This window comes from Prionailurus bengalensis, chromosome B3, assembly GCF_016509475.1.
Source record: "Prionailurus bengalensis isolate Pbe53 chromosome B3, Fcat_Pben_1.1_paternal_pri, whole genome shotgun sequence".
NCBI lineage: Eukaryota > Metazoa > Chordata > Mammalia > Carnivora > Felidae > Prionailurus > Prionailurus bengalensis.
The window spans coordinates 121,372,365-121,388,619 of NC_057355.1; the positions used below are offsets into that span (position 1 = coordinate 121,372,365).

At 40.8% G+C, this 16,255-nt stretch overlaps 1 protein-coding gene across 10 annotated transcripts in view; it reads left to right on the forward strand.

Moving 5' to 3' along the window:
* Nucleotides 1-16,255, forward strand: part of TTLL5 (tubulin tyrosine ligase like 5) — a 285,893-nt gene that overhangs the window by 97,440 nt on the left and 172,198 nt on the right. For all 10 annotated transcript variants that reach the window (XM_043556671.1, XM_043556672.1, XM_043556664.1 and 7 more), the window contains 5 exons: nucleotides 5,835-5,992; nucleotides 6,935-7,241; nucleotides 11,756-11,876; nucleotides 14,535-14,681; nucleotides 16,011-16,114. In XM_043556671.1, the coding sequence (XP_043412606.1) occupies nucleotides 5,835-5,992; nucleotides 6,935-7,241; nucleotides 11,756-11,876; nucleotides 14,535-14,681; nucleotides 16,011-16,114 (837 nt within the window). The remainder of the gene's footprint in view (nucleotides 1-5,834; nucleotides 5,993-6,934; nucleotides 7,242-11,755; nucleotides 11,877-14,534; nucleotides 14,682-16,010; nucleotides 16,115-16,255) is intronic.

Sequence of the window (16,255 nt, forward strand, 5' to 3'; positions counted from 1 at the left end):
ACCAGTAAAATCTAAAATTGTTCACTGGTAAGATAGAATTCATAAACTCTTACGTAGACTGATCTAGTAAGAAGAAAGAACAAGAATTACCAATATCAGATAGGAAAGAAGGAAGTAATTTATAGATCCTACAGAATCAAAAGGACATTAAGGGAGTTTTATTAATAACCTTATTCCATTGCTTTGACAACCTAGAGGAAATGTCTGAATTCCTTGGGAGGGAATACTTGACAAAAATGACACAAGCTGAAATAGAAATTTTGAATAGTCCCATATCTATTCAGAATATTGAATTTGCAATCAAAAATCTTTCTGCAAAGAAAACCCCAAGCCCAGTAGTTTCGCGTGAATTCTATCAAGCATTTGAGGAAGAACAGCACCAATCTTACATAAATTCTTTCAAAACTATAGGAAGAGACACGTCCCAATTCATTTTATGACGCCAACATTAATTATGACACCAAAGCTTGACAAAGGCATTTTTAAAAAGGTAGGGGAGGTGCCTGGGTGGCTTAGTTGGTTAAGTGTCTGACTTTGGATTTTGGCTCAGATCATGATTTCATGGTTCTGCTATCAGCAAAGAGCCTGCTTGGGATTCTCTCTCTGCCCCTCCCCTGTCTCGCGCATGTGCTCTCTCTCTCTCAAAGTAAATAAGTATACATTAAAAAAGAACATTACAGGCTAATATCTTCATGAACAGAGACACAAAATTTCTTCAAAGAATAGTAGCAAATTGAATCTACCAGTATAAAAAAAGGGTAATACATATGACTAAGAGAGGTTTTTCCTAGTAATGCAATGTTGGTTTAACATTTGAAAATTCATCAGTATAATTCACCATATACAAAGGGAAAAAACCCGATGATCATTTTATTAGATCCAAAAAAAAAAAAAGCATCTGATGAAATTCAACACATTTATGATAAAAACTCTTAGTAAATAAGGAATAGAAGGAATTTCTTCATTTGGTAAATGCCGTCTGTAAAAAATCTATTGCTATCATCATACCTAATGGTAAAATATTGAAGGCTTCCTTCCATGAATCATAAGACATCAAGATGTCCATTTTCACCATTTGTAGTCACTTTATACTAGAAGTCCCAAGCTGTACAATGAAGCAAGGGTTGGGGAAGAAAAGGCATACAGATTGGAAGTGAAGAAATCAAATGTCTTTCATCTTGGATGATCTGAGCTAGTTAATAGGAAATCTTTTTTTTTTTTTTTCTTAACGTTTATTCATTTTTGAGAGAGCGCAAACAGGGGTGGGGCAGAGAGAGAGGGAGACACAGAATCCAAAGCAGGCTCCAGGCTCTGAGCTGTCAGCACAGAGCCTGACGCAGGGCTCAAACTCATGAACCATGAGATCATGACCTGAGCCAAAATTAGACGCTTAACTGACTGAGCTACCCAGGCACCCCAAGTTAATAGGAAATCTTAAAACATCTACAGAATAACTACAAGAACATATCATTGCATTTAGCAAGGTCTTTGAACATAAGGTCAATATACTAAAATGTATTGTAGTTTTAAATACTAGTAGTAAATAATTTGAAAATGAAATTAAATTTTGCTTATGGTAGCATTTGAAAATACGAAATTCTCAAGGGTAAATTTTATAAAATATGTTTAATACCTATACAGTAAAAGCTAAATATTCAGTAAATATTACTGAAATAAATGAAAGAAGATCTAAATAAGTGGGGAGATATGTGATGTTCATGGATTAGAAGACTGAATATTGCAAAAAGTGTCTGTTCTCCCCAAGTTGATCTAAAGATCTGATACATTATTCCAGTATATATATACGTATATGTATTGTATATATATATGTATATATATAATATATATATAATATATATATGTGTGTATATATATATTATATATAATATATATAATATATATATGTGTGTATATATATAATAATTCCAGTATATAGATAGATAGATAGATAGATAGATATTTTTTTTTTTTGTAGAAATCCACTATATTTTTCTTCACCAAAGCAGAAATTGACTTTAAGGTTTTTTTTTGTTTTTGTATGTGGAGATACAAAGGACTTAGAGTATCCAAAGTCATCTTGAAAAAGACTTAGGGTACCTTACTTAAAGAAATACTACAATGTTATAGTAATCAAAACTGTGGCAAGTTGAACAGAAAAGAGAGTCCAGAAACAGACCTATATCTATGTGGTCATTTGACTTGCATCAAAAGGCCCAAAGTAATCCAATGGGGAAAGGAAACTTTTTAACAAATAGGACTGGAACTGGATATTGTACTTTTAAAACTGAACCTCAGCCCCTGTCTCCCAGAAAAATTAGTGATGATTCAGAGACGTAAACAGAAAAGCTCTTACGATAAAATTTCTTGAGGAAAATCTAGGACAGTGTCTTTGGGACTTTGGGCTTGGCAAAAGATTTAAACATGACGCAGAAAGTGGTACCCAAAAAAGAAAAAATGATAAGCTGGATTTCCTCAAAATTATCATCATCCCATACTGTTTGGAAAGTGACCAGGCAGGCCATAAACCGGGTGAAGATATTCATCAAACAAAGGTCTGGTGTCTAGAGAGTATTTCAGACTCCTATAATTGAAAAATTAGAAGACAGCCCTCTTACAAATGGGTAAAGTATTTGGACAGACACTTCAAATAGAAGGTATGTGAGTGGCCAGTATGTTCATGAAAACGTGCTTAACACCATTAGTTATCAGAGAATTGCAAGTTAAACTACGAGATGCCACTGAAATCCAGCAGAATGGCTCGCATTATGTCATTGTGTTGTACACTTTAAATACATTACAATTTTATTTGTCAGCGACAGCTCAGTAAAGCTGGGAACAACCTGAAAATGACCGACAGCATCAGATGGTGTGGAGCTAATGGAGCTCTGGTGCATTGTCGTTGGCAGCAGAAACTGGTACGAGTTCTTTAGGAGGGTCTGGCAGTTTGCTAGCCTTGAAAGCTCCGTGCTGAGATCTCTGCCCAGAAGGAATGAAAAACGTAACCGCAAAACGACTTGTACAAAAATGTCCATAGCAGCTTCATTCATAATATTCCCAAACTGGAAACAACCTAGGGGTCCGATAACCAGAGAGTAGGTGAACTGTGGATTATTCATAGAGTGGACTAATCCTGAGCCGTACAAAGGCATAAGTATGGATGCACATCACATGGATGAATCTCAAAAACAGGCAGAATGAAAGGAAACTTATACGAGTTCATACTGTGCAATTCCATTTTTAAGAAGTTCTAGAGTAGGCAAACCTAATATGTAACGAAACAACTTAGGACAGTGGTCTCCTTTAGGAGTGTGAGGGAGGGATTGACTGGAAAGCTTCGTGAGAACTTTCTGAAGGGGTGGTAATGTTAGAGCTCGGGTTACATAGTTCTAGGCATTTGTCCTACACAATGGGCATTATATGTCGAACACATATAATGGGCATTATAGTAGTTGGGTATTTCACTGTATATGGGCACTGTATATGGGTATTTCACACAATGGGCATAATGTCGAACACAAATGGGCATTATAGTATTTGGGTATTTCACTGTATATGGTGTTTAGCTCACCAACAAACAAACTAAACAGAAACAATAAACCAAAACACCAAAAACAAATACCCATAAAACAAATACTGAACTCTAGCTACTAACGATGTGCATGTTAAAGCATTTAGGTACAAAGTGCACTGACATCTGTGTGTAACTTTGAAATGCTTTAAAAATTAAATGGATTGGTGGATGAATAGAAGAAGGGATGGTTGGATATATATGTGCTGAAACAAATATAGCAATATATTTATTTCAGAAACTAGGCAATGGGTACATGGCTGTCTGCTGTACAGTTCTTAAAACTTTTCTGTTTGTGTAAATATTTTCAGAATACAATGTTAGAAAAATAAAATGAGGTAGATGTAGCTAAAAGGTGTTATAATTTACTTACAGGGAATTCAGTTGTTTATTTAAAAATATTAATGGTATGTCAGCTATGTGCTGGGCAGTCTCAGGACCATTTCTGATCCAGTGACTGACACGCAAGCCTGGTCTTTACCCGTATAGAACTATTAATTCTGTTTATCAGATTCATAGTTTCTCCATCGTTCCCTACCTCCATCCCTTGTAATACTTAGAACTTATTGGTCTATTCAGGGTTTCTTAGAAGCTCATAGTTGTTATTTTAAAATGTTAGTTTTGTTTCATTTTCTTTGGCTAAAAATCTTATTTTCACAACTACATGCGTGTGTGAGGGGGGTGCAGTGTTCAGTTTTTGGGACTATGGTAAGCTGGCTTTGAACTTGGAACTATTTTTAAAGTTTATTAATTTGCTTCTGGTGTCTGCCCCCATGTGTCAGGACCATCTCTATTCTTGGCTCAATTTCCTGCTCTAGAGAGAAAGATTCTAGAAGATTTACTGTCCAGTTTATCTACTCAGAAATCCCTAAAGCACCTAAATAGACCAAAAGACACAGTCTTTCCATCATGCTTAGAGATTGAAAACTCTCAGAGAATTGAGGATGATTCCTTGACCTCAAAGGGAATACAATTTGAGTTCCAGGGAGTTCAAGAGAGAGAATTCAGAGCCAACCAGTTAGATCTTGCATTCTGAGTATTCAGAGTTAGCTGCCTGGTTTAGACACTGACATGGGCACTTCTTTTCTGACCCATTGACCAAGATCCCTCTCTGTCTTTGCTGACCTAGTTAGCTCTGCCTGCCCAGTACTTTTCCCAGTCCTTGTTTGGATTGGGCCTGATACCAGTCACTTCCCTCATTTATGATTTATCGTACTTTAATGCCTAATGTAGCTGCTGCCATCCTCTGTCCACCCCATTTCCCGTTCATGACCTGATTGAACTTGGCTTTGTCCACCATCTGCTGCCTTCCCTTGTCTGTGCCTCTGACACTAACTCCTGACCTGTAATCACCAGCTGGAGAGTCCCTACCACCTCCCCCTATCTCTTCTTGTAACTAAGTAGACTCTTAGGGAGGAGAGTTCCTTTTGTTGGAATGTTTGAGACTTGGTGTGCCTCGGGGTCTTGGTAACTTTTGATTGAGACTTTCCCCCATAAGTCTTAGCTCTGGGCTACCATATTCACAGGCTATCAAACGTTCCTCCCCTTGTCTCAACTTCTGCTAAATTTGTGTTTATTAAATAGTGTATACATTGGAAGAATATTTGTATAAGTCTGAGTAAACTATAATGAGTAACAATAAAACAAACACCTCTAGCCACCACCCAGCTTAAGAATGAAAGCGTTGCCAGTATCTCCCAGTCACCCCTAGGTATAAGGTATTGGGTGGCACTTTATGGTCTTTGCGGTAAACCGTCAGCCAGCCTGACTGAATACTTTAAAAACACTTAAACATTGTTTTCTTTTTTTTTTTTATTTTTTTTTCAACGTTTATTTATTTTTGGGACAGAGAGAGACAGAGCATGAACAGGGGAGGGGCAGAGAGAGAGGGAGACACAGAATCGGAAACAGGCTCCAGGCCCTGAGCCATCAGCCCAGAGCCTGACGCGGGGCTCGAACTCATGGACCGCGAAATCGTGACCTGGCTGAAGTCGGACGCTTAACCGACTGCGCCACCCAGGCGCCCCCTTAAACATTGTTTTCAGACATGTTTTTGTTCAGAATATTTACTAAATTCAGACAGGCCCTTAGGGAAGTTTTAATGTAGATTCCAATTCCAGTATTCCCATTTTTCTCTCAAACTTTTTAGAATTCAGTAGACATACCATGCCCAACCTGTTGTGGTTACAGAATTCTGTCAAGCTTAGCCTTGGAATAAAGGAGAGCTTTCTGAAGGCTGTAGCAACCATATTGTTTTTTTCCATAGACTGGCTGCTGATGGAGCACCGGAATTGAAGGTGGAGAGTATGAACTCCAAGGCCAAACTGCACGCTGCCCTCTATGAGAGGAAGCTCCTGTCTTTGGAGGTGCGGAAACGTCGACGACGGAATGGCAGATTGAGAGCAATGAGGCCAAAATACCCAGGTACCTGCTGGTGAGCTTACGCCAAACTCCACTGTCCGGGTCCTGCCAGGCCCAGTTGATCAGCTTCTTACTTCATACTTAATGAATCAGAACCTTCCTCATCGCATACATTTAATTTTTCTGCGTAGTCTTTTTCTCTGAAACTTAATTTCAAAAGGGTTGGAAATTTCTAAATCTTCCAGTCTATAGTATTTGTGCTGGGGAATAACTGAAGCACATACGTTTTGGCCCATGGCTAAATACTTGAGATGTAGAGATAAATCAGTAGAAAGAAACAGTTTAGTGAAGTTTAATGGAACCCTGAGCATTGTTGTTCAGGTTTTTCATAATTAGGTATTAAAGCTGGTTCATCCCTTGACATTGACAAATCATATAAATATTTTAAACATGAACAAAGAGGAATGTGTTTCTCTCCAAGATGCTCCCATGTCATAGGTCTGTTTGTCATGATTGATGGACTGACTTCCTTCCCCCCACCCGCCCGCCCGCTCCTTCCCTCCTTTGTTGAGCACCTGTATCAGGCATGTTGGTCACTAGGGTTTCATTGGTGAATAAAAAAGGTATAGTCCTTGTCCTCACAGACCTTCCAAGTTGGTGAAAGAGAAAGGTAATGAATAAACATAGGATAGAATGATGTTCCCCTGCTCCTTGTGCCCTTCTGAAAACCTCCAACACACTGTAGAGATTACTCTACCCAAGATGTTTGCCTGACGTTGAGAGAGAGCCATTGGTATTATGGTGAGGAACGTGAACTCTAATGGAGGTCGTTGTAGGCTTTTGAAATATGTAAGACTGTAGAGTGGCATGTGTGTGCTGTTGATGTTGTGCCTCTCTTGTGGTCTGATTTAGAAATGGGATTTTATTAAAAAGATAAAAGGAAGGTATTGGGAGAGAGGAAAATTTAATCTTTTTTCAGCAACATTAGTGATTCTTCGCATTTAGTGATCACTCAACCAGCTGAAATGAATGTTAAAACCGAGACAGAGAGTGAAGAGGAGGAAGAAGTTGCATTAGACGACGAAGATGAAGAACAGGAGGCTTCCCAGGAGGAGTCTGCAGGGTCCCTCGGAGAAAGTCAAGCCAAATACACCCCCTCACTGACTGTTATGGTAGAAAATTCACCCAAAGAAAATGCCGCGAAAGTTTCTGAATGGAACAATAAAGGTGAACAGTGCTGCAAAATTGAGACTCAGGAGCCAGAGCCTAAATTTAATCTGATGCAGATTCTGCAAGATAACGGCAATCTTAGGTATGTACCTTTTGTAGTTGTAATAGTAAAACCAATGACTTGTGTTGTGTACCAGGTCCTGGGCTGATGGCTCTACAGCCATTTTCCTTTTCTGACAGTGGTCCTGGGAAGTAATGACTCTGATTTTGTTGTTATTGTTACTAAGGAAGAATGTCATTACTTTTGATGTTGTTTTGAATATTAATAATTGTCAAGAGGAGTTACTTGCCCAAGGTATAGCGCTGCGATCCATACCCAGGTCTCACTGGCCCAACAAATATTTGTTGGGCTGGAGTGTCAGTCACTAAAAGCACAGAGTTCAAGCAGCCCACGGTTTTGGGTAGGGATCCTTAAAGAGCGGGGGCGCCAGTATGGACAAAGCGCTCTGTATCTTAAATACAGAAAACAGAGTGACTGATCTTGCCTGGGAGGCCTAGAGAGACATTAGGGAGGTGGCAATATTTGAATCAGGCTTTGGCGGATGAGTAGGATGCCACGAGGGCCGAGAGGTGACAGCTAAGTGCGGAAGTGCCAGGAGAGGAAATAAAGGCAGGGAGATGTGATAGTCTAGTCATTCATTCAGCCCTTCAGCAGAAGTTTATCGAGCACCCACCCTGTGCGGGAATGTGCCAGGCTATGGTAGTGTTACGGTAGAAACCAAGACAGGCTCGTGGGGCTTACGGTCTTGGGGGGTGTACTGACGGTAAACAAAGAAACAAGGTAGTTTCAGGGAGTAAGTAGTGCAATGCAGAAAGAACAGGTTGTAGTGTTAGAGTGTAATTGGGTGGAGGGTTTCTTTAGATTGTCATGTTCAGGCATGAAGAGGTAACCTTTGAGGTGAGTCCTGAATGATGAGAAGGAGCCAAGTCTTGGAATATCAGGGCGCAGAATGTTCCAGGCAGACAAGCAAGTCTGAAGGCCCTGAAATTGGAATGAGCTTGGCGAGTTTGAGAAACCTGGGTTAGCGTAGTGGAGTTACACGGAGAGAAGTGTGCAGTAAGAGATACGACTAAATAATTGGATGTCATTTGATCACAAAGGGGTTTAAGAGGAACTGGGACTGTATTTTCTAAATGGATAATTTTTAAGCAGATGAATGCTATGGTCAGACCTTGATTTAGAAAGTAAATTCTAGGTGCATTGTGGGGCAGTAATTGATAAGAGGAGAACTAATGGCAGAAAGGTGAGTTAGGGGCTGTCACAGTAGTCCAGAGCCAGAAAGATGAAGGCCTTGACCAGAGCCACGACTATAGGAATGGAGGGAATGGGATGGACCGGATGAAATTTGCAGGTTAAAATTGGCAGGGCTTGGTCTCTGTAGATGTAAGAACTCCAGAGAGGCTGGATTTTTCCAAACGTAGCAACTTGGCGATGCCATCAGTCCACTTAAGGAGCATAGGAGTTGGTTTCAGGATAAAAATGATGTTTCAGTTGGGGCATGGTGAGACGGAGGGAGGGCTCTGGGATGAAGTTGCTCAGCGGATAGGTGAAGATATCACTTTGAGGGTAAGAGGTGAACAGGATCGGGCAGTTGATAGTTAAGACCTTCAGAGTGAGTGAACTTGTCCAATTCATTTAGTCCAGCAAGCATAGACTGGAGAAAAGGAGGAGAATTGAGCCCTGGGGAAAACTGGTGTTTAATAGTAAAGAGATAGGAACTAGCAGCTAGAGAGGTAAGCATCAGCGTAAGAGGTGGGAGTGTGGTAGAACTCTCCAGAATGAGAGTTCCAAGCTGCAGCATGCTTCAGGCGGCCCAAAAGAGCATGAAGAGTGAGAAAAGACTCCTGCATTTCTGACATAGGGCCAGCCTCTGAGTTGTGAGAAATTACGAGTTGAGAAATAAGAAAGCAAGTGCAAGCTAACTTTTTCAGAGGATTTGGCAATGAAAAGAAGATGAGAACACATCAGAGAGAGTGAGGAGTGAGCTAAGAGAAAAGGATTTTTTTTTTCCCCCAACGATGGGGATTCTGAAGCTTATTTATAGACGAGGGGAAGGATTTGATGGTAAGAAGACCAGAGATACAGAAATGGATATATTGATAGAGAAGGGCCCCAAAGAAAGGCAAAAGAGGCCACTGGAGGGGTCTCTCTTCCTGTTAAGTCAGAAAGAAAGCACTATGGGCTGAGTGTAGTAGTTAGAAGTTAAAGAGGAAAGGAGTTTACGTATTTATGCACGATGGCCTTTATTTTCTAAGTTAGAGGGCAGTTCTTATATTGCACGGGTGGCGGGTGACGTCGGGGTTTGGGGAGGTATGCAGATGGAGTTAAGGTTTGGAAGAGTCTGTTAGTTGAGAGCTCACTGAACTGTTGGAAGACCTGGACTCTCTCTTCGCTTTTTAGTGATTCCCAGCTGGCTGTGTGATCATGGCGGCCAGTCAGAGAGCTGCTCCGTGCCTCAGTTTCCTTTTCTTTCAGGCCAAGGTATAAGGTTAGACAAATGTTTTTCGGACTGTGCTTTCTGAGGGGGAAAAAGGATTCCACTGAGTTGAAATAGAACATTTGAAAACCACTGGATTATATTCTGAGGCCCTTTCCAGCAATAACATTCTACTTAGCTGTTGTAGAAATAAATGATTTCTTCATAAATCTTATGGATCTGACTTTCACTGTGTAAACTGTTGTAGTTGCCTGGTGTGTTAATGCAAATGAGTGGTTTTCAGACTCTGTTCCCTGTAGCTACCCATGATTCTGTGGGGCACCTCCGTGGCTACTGAGGGGTCTCAGGGAGGTCGTGGCAAGGATTCGAGACTCCAGGCCCCAGCCTTTAGTTGCGTATTTTTTATACTGAGGATCCATATAAGCTTTTATGGTTTTAAAACCAAGTTTCACTGGTATAAATCATTTCTAGCTTTCATTCTTTCATCTTTTTTGGTATGTTGAAAATGCCTAGCCAACCAGTGTGTCCAAGTATCTTGGGGGCAGTCTCAGAATGAACAACCCAGGGGTCCCTTCAATAAGGTTTATAGAAACGGAAACCTCCATACTTGTTCATTTGATTTGTGGCAATGACTTACAACAAAATAACGATTGAAATCTCAACTTCGAAGTGACATCTCCCTTATCCAACAGACCTTCACGCTTCAGCATTAGAGGAATGATTAATGAAATGAGGTATTCTGCTACTTGGGAGATATGTGAAACATGCCATTTCTACCTCATTAGGTAGCAAGTGAATTTGTGGATGAAAATTAAGAATTTTTGTCATTTGTTTTGTCTTGCAAATAGTTTGTTGTGGAGGTAAATGGTTGAGGGGAAAGTGGTCTCCAGGTGAACAAGAATATAAGTGTCCTTGTTGAGAAACATTTGAAAATAGAAATTTGTTTTTTCAGAATCATACTGTGCTCCCATAAACTATCCCCATTAGTTAGAAACATGTAGCCTTACTTGTATTTTATGCTTTGAAGATCTTCTATATTAAACTCTGAAGAGCAAATCTGCTTCCAACCTGACTCCCCTCCTCTTCGGTCCCTCCAGCACATACGCAGAGGTTAGACCTAGACCCTGTTAGGATGTCCAGTTCACTCTGGTCAAGTCCTTCATCCTAACTTTGGAGGAACAGTGAATAGAAAGCATTCAGTGATTGCATGTGTGAGGATTGTAAACAAAGTTTGTGTTGGGCCCTAATCTTCGGTGATGTAATTCTGGCTGCAGTGTCAGAAGGCCGATCAGCTGAAGTAACCAAAATCTCTCCTGAAGGAAAACAGATCCGCTACAATTAGCAGCTGAAGTGAAAATCATCAGTGTGTCTCTGGCCTTTCTGTCTTCTAAACCGTAGCTTCAACAGATTTCCTTGTTTCCAGCCTAGACCACCAAGCAGAAATCAGCTGAGTTCTCCAGTGATGTCGCTGAGGTGCTTTTTTTTTTTACTACATGTAAAGATTTTGTTTTCCCACTGAACATCTGGGCTCGTCCCAGCCTGTCAGTTCATCTACGCCAAACTCTGTTGGACCTCACTCATTTGTTCTGGGTTCCTGCCATTCCTGTCTTGTAGTTGAGAAAAGCAGGACTTTAAGATTTGGTCTCAAAAGTTCCTTTGTAGGATTTATCGATTTCCTGCTTCGGAGGCTTTTGCACACCAGAAATATTAGTTGCCATAGCAAAAGCATACTTTTGCACCAACTGATAAGTATATACTTTGGGCCTCCAAGGCAGGAAAACCTTTCCACATGAATGCAAAGGTTCTTGTGAAGATTCAATACTTTGCCTGCCCATCTCCCCCAGGAAAGTTGTTAAAAAGTTCAGAGATAAGGTGTAAGAATAGGAAACCTGATTTCCTATTCCTGTTTGGTTTTTTTCCCCTCTGTTAATAATGAGAAAATAAATAGGATTCTCCATCTTTGATTCTGTTAATAGGAAAAAAAACCACCTCATGCACTGTGTAGAAGGAATCTTTAGTCAATGACTGCATGATGGGCTTCATTTTTTTAGCCTTCCTAATAGGAGGATCCTCAGAGCCCGCTTTGAATGAGGCAGGTACACATTTGGTAGGCTTACCATTCTGTCTCGTAACGGTATGTTGTTTTGGATTTCTATAGCAAAGTGCAGGCCCGAAGAGCGTTCTCTGCCTATCTCCAGCATGTTCAGATTCGCCTGATGAAAGACAGTGGAGGTCAGACGTTCAGTGCCAGTTGGGCTGCCAAAGAGGATGAACAGATGGTGAGGCTCTTCTTGTTGGAACCTTTTTACTTGCCCTGTTTCTTTTCTTTCCTCTTCTTCTTCTTCTTCTTCCGTTTTTCCCCCCAAGGGTGAAGAGCATTATATTCTTCCGGTGAAAGAATTGTTCTTCACTATAGTTGATGGATTTCTCTTACTTTAATGTGAACTGGCTCCTTGATCTGGGGCCATGTTCATCACACTGTGTGTTGAGGGCATCAGTTTATTTCATTCTGGAAATGGAAACTGATTGCTCATTGCATGTCAGGCGCTGTGCAAAGCCCCCCAAAAGAATAACAACCTAGAGCCCTTTCTCAAGCAACTTCGCATTGTCTGAACTCTTTGATGTAGGCACTGTCAGCCCCATTTTGTAGATGCAGAAACAAAGGCCTGGAGCAGGGAGGTAATTTGCCTGTGGACCCACAGCTTGTGTGTGGTGAGACTGGAACTTGAGCCCTGATGTTACCGTTGTACGTTATTTGGTTTTCTGTCGTTTCTGTGCATCACAAGGCATTTGTTTTGTGTCCTAAGGGGTCACGTTCACTCTGAAAATCAATGCTTTGTCATAGGCCCTCTGAGAATGTACCATCCTCCATGTTAACTTTATCTCTCTACTAGTTAAAATTTTATAAAATTCTGAGATGACTGGAAACAAACTGTGTCATAATTTTTGCTGTGTGTCAGTCATTTGAACATGCCTAGAATTTAATATTCTAGCAAGGTTTGGTTTTCTTTTTGAATTGGAAGGATCAGGAACGTCACGCTCTTTGGTAAGACCAACGCTTATAGAAGAAGCTGTAGCCCTTCTTTGCCTTTTAACCACAGGGATCTGTCACTGCAAAGAGAGCGACTTTTAAGGCTGAGAAGTCTGCATCCTTTGTCCATCTCGGTGGTGACCCTACCATAATGTTCAGTTCTCCACATCCAAGAGGCATGTGATATGCCAGGCTTATTATGAAAACGTGATGGACATCCCAGAAAACAACTTGTGAAAGTAAAGTAGCCAATACAACCCGGAGATAAAACCTTGTGCATTGTGAATAATCCTTCGACTGTCAGTGGAAAATGTTAGTTCTCCTCTTTCCAAGTGGAAAATTGAACCTGCCTTTTTGAGAGTCAGTTTGTCTGCTCCACTGTGAAAAAATAATATTTTAATATAACAGCTTAAACCACCCTATAGTAGAGATAGCAGAGTAGAACCGTACGATCCAACCCTCTGGTTATCCTTTATGCTGGAGGAAATGAGCACCAAAGGACAATGAACGGAAATCAAATGCAAGGGATAAAAAAATAGCTCAGAAGAGAGTAACCGCTGTAAGTGCTGGCTTGGAATTCACACAGGATTTCAATGGGATTTGTTACAAGAATGCTTCGGATCATCACTGCAAAACCTAATACCAGTTCTGTGCGTTCCTGTGTGAAAGTATATCTAGAGAGCAAACCCTGACCCATTCCCTGATGATTGTGGCGGTGGGCTTGTTGATGAGGAAGGTAGGGGTAGAATTGCTCTGTCTGCTCCAGGTGAGGGTTAGAGATTCTTTATCACAGCTCACAGGAGGTGCATTAATAGAAGGCCCCCCAAATCTATCATCTTAAGGCAATTTTTTCATGTTGTGGGGGGGTGGTGGAGAGGGAAGGAACAATGATCTTTAAGGCCCCTGGTCTCACAAAATGTCCCTTTGAAGCATTTGTGATAATGTGAATGATCTGATTGGTATCTGTTCAGATTTCAAAATCCCTTGCCCCATGCCAAGTGAGATGTGCCCTTTGTCCCCTTTAATGACTTTCCACTGTGCACTACCCCCCAGCAAGCCCCCTTCGTCGTGGGGAAGGAAAAAAGAAGCCATCACCTCTCAAGCATAGAGTAGCTGTTCTTTCTTTTTCTTTAGCACTAAACTTTTGAAATTGTGGTTTCTGCTCTTCATTACCCATGCACTTCTTAGCCTCTTCCTTCTATTCCCTTTCCTCTACTGGAAGCATTGTCTTGAAATCATCTCACAATGGCCAGATCCTGGGCCTTGTCTTGGCCTTGGTCCTTTTCAGCTCCAGCCTCTTGGAAGCTTTTGACATGGGGCCTTTAACCCCTTGACCTCCATGACACTATTTTCTCCTTGTTGTTTTGTTTTGTTTGTTTGTTTGTTTGTTTGTAAATGTCTGGTGTTTCTACCATGGGGTTTTTTGCTTTCGTTTCTGATTCTTCCTCCTCTTTCCTATGAATATTTCTGTTCTTTCTCTTCCGTCTCACCTTTGATGATTTCATCTGCTCCCATGGTTTTAATTTCCGCTATCCGTGAAAGCTACTTGCCCTTAAGCTTAAGCTTTCTCTGATCGCCCTGGTAGAAGTGGTATCTACACTTCGAATTATGATAGTAATGTTTGCATGTGGGTTGTGATACTTTTGCAGTTACTTCTTTAATACGTAGTTAATTTGTATGCGTATTTCTTTTGCCTTTCTGATCGCCAGCTTTTTGAGGGGAGAGAATAAGTTTCTTTTGCTTTGTCTTTCTGTATGCTTACTGTACTTAATGTTTTTGCTCTGGGTCTTTTTTGTTGAAATGTATAGTATACCTCTTCTCGTATCTCTGTTGGGCAAATCCTTCATACCTTATCTTCTGTTGCTTCCCACAATCCCTGCTTTCTTTCCCTCATGACTCTTAATAGGAGCTAGTGGTTCGCTTCCTTAAACGAGCATCAAGTAACCTCCAGCACTCGATGAGGATGGTATTACCCAGTCGACGATTGGCACTTCTGGAACGCAGAAGAATCTTGGCCCACCAACTGGGCGACTTTATTCTTGTGTACAACAAGGTAGGTGGTTCATCTGTTACTTGTGTGTGTTAGATTGCCACGCACTGTTAGCAAAGGCTAGAAGCCACTGTCCAGCTGGGTGGAGAGGTCCTTCTCTTTTCTATCATCGTCATCCCTTGTGTGTAACTGTTACAGGGAGCTAGACCTTGCTCCTTAACCCAGCTGATCTGAAAAGCCGCTCATTACTTCTGAAAGCCCAGTGGCCATCGTTAACGCTTATCAAAAGGCAAATTCCCAGGGCGCCTGGGTGGCTTAGTCGATTAAGTGCCCAACTCCTGGTTTTGGCTCACTCATGGTCTCACGGTTCATGAGTTTGAGCCCTTCATCAGGCTCTGTGTTGACAGCGTGGTCAGACAGATTCTCTGACTCCCCCTCTGCCCTCCCCTGTTTGCGCTCGCTCTCTCTCTCTCCCTCAAAAATAAATAAATAAACATTTTTTTAAAAAAGGCAAATTCCCTTTGAGGGTTGTGTATCTGAGATGAATCACAAGCTATGTGAATTTGCATTGTCATTATGCCTGTAGATAGTGGTAAATAGACGGTTTGAGAGCAAATGAACTGTGGATTTAATAGAATGACATAATCTTCTTTCCTGAGAGAGTTATACTTTGCTCTTGAGAACATTGTAGACAGTGATATCATTTTACAACCAAGACCAGGAAATATGCTATTCAGTTAGAATATTTTACAAAGCATCTGATATCCAAGGGTCTTAGAATGCTTTGGAAACATCAGTATTTGGGAGAAAAATGTATGGTCGTTTTGCAAAAGGCAAAACGGAGGCCTGGAAATTTAAGTGATGCTAGTATAGATGTGTGGAATGGTTAGTAGAATAGCAATATAAAAAAATCCATGGCTGCAATTTACTCCAGATCTGTTGAGAATTTTGGTATGTCTTATGTAAGTGAAGAATTGACTCAGTTTGGATGCTGGTATAGGAGTAGGTTCCAAGACCGATCTTTCCTTTCCCTAACTGTAACAAAATGCAGCATCTCTGTGGTCATACCGGTGAAGCTACAAGTGCGAGCACAGATGTTACTAAGCTGCTATGAAAAGTTCTTCCCTGAAGGGGCTTTGTGGGCAGAAAGCAAAAAGAGGATAAGGATTTACATTTACTCTGCAACCTTTATTTGGAAATTCCAAAATGTTTTATGAAACAGTGGCAGAGAGTAATATATCAAATTTATAGGTGGCAAAAGTACCTGGAGGGATTATGTCTTTACTGTAAAGACAAATTAACCCAATGGTAATGAAAGCAGATGATGAAGTGTGCATTTATCAGGAGCCATTTTATCTTACTGTTTTCCTTTGTGGGTTGGGGACTGGGTAGGAAACAGAACAGATGGCTGAAAAGAAATCAAAGAAGAAACTTGAGGAAGAGGAGGAAGATGGGGTGAATACAGAAAACTTTCAGGAGTTCATCAGACAAGCAAGGTAGAAGATACTCTTTATTAAGAAAAACTATCTTATTCTATCTTCCATACTGCCCCATTCAGTTCTCAATACTTCCTTGTTTCTAACGTAGGAATGTGAGTAAAATCGCTCTCAGGATGAAAGAAAGCATTTCATAGGCTT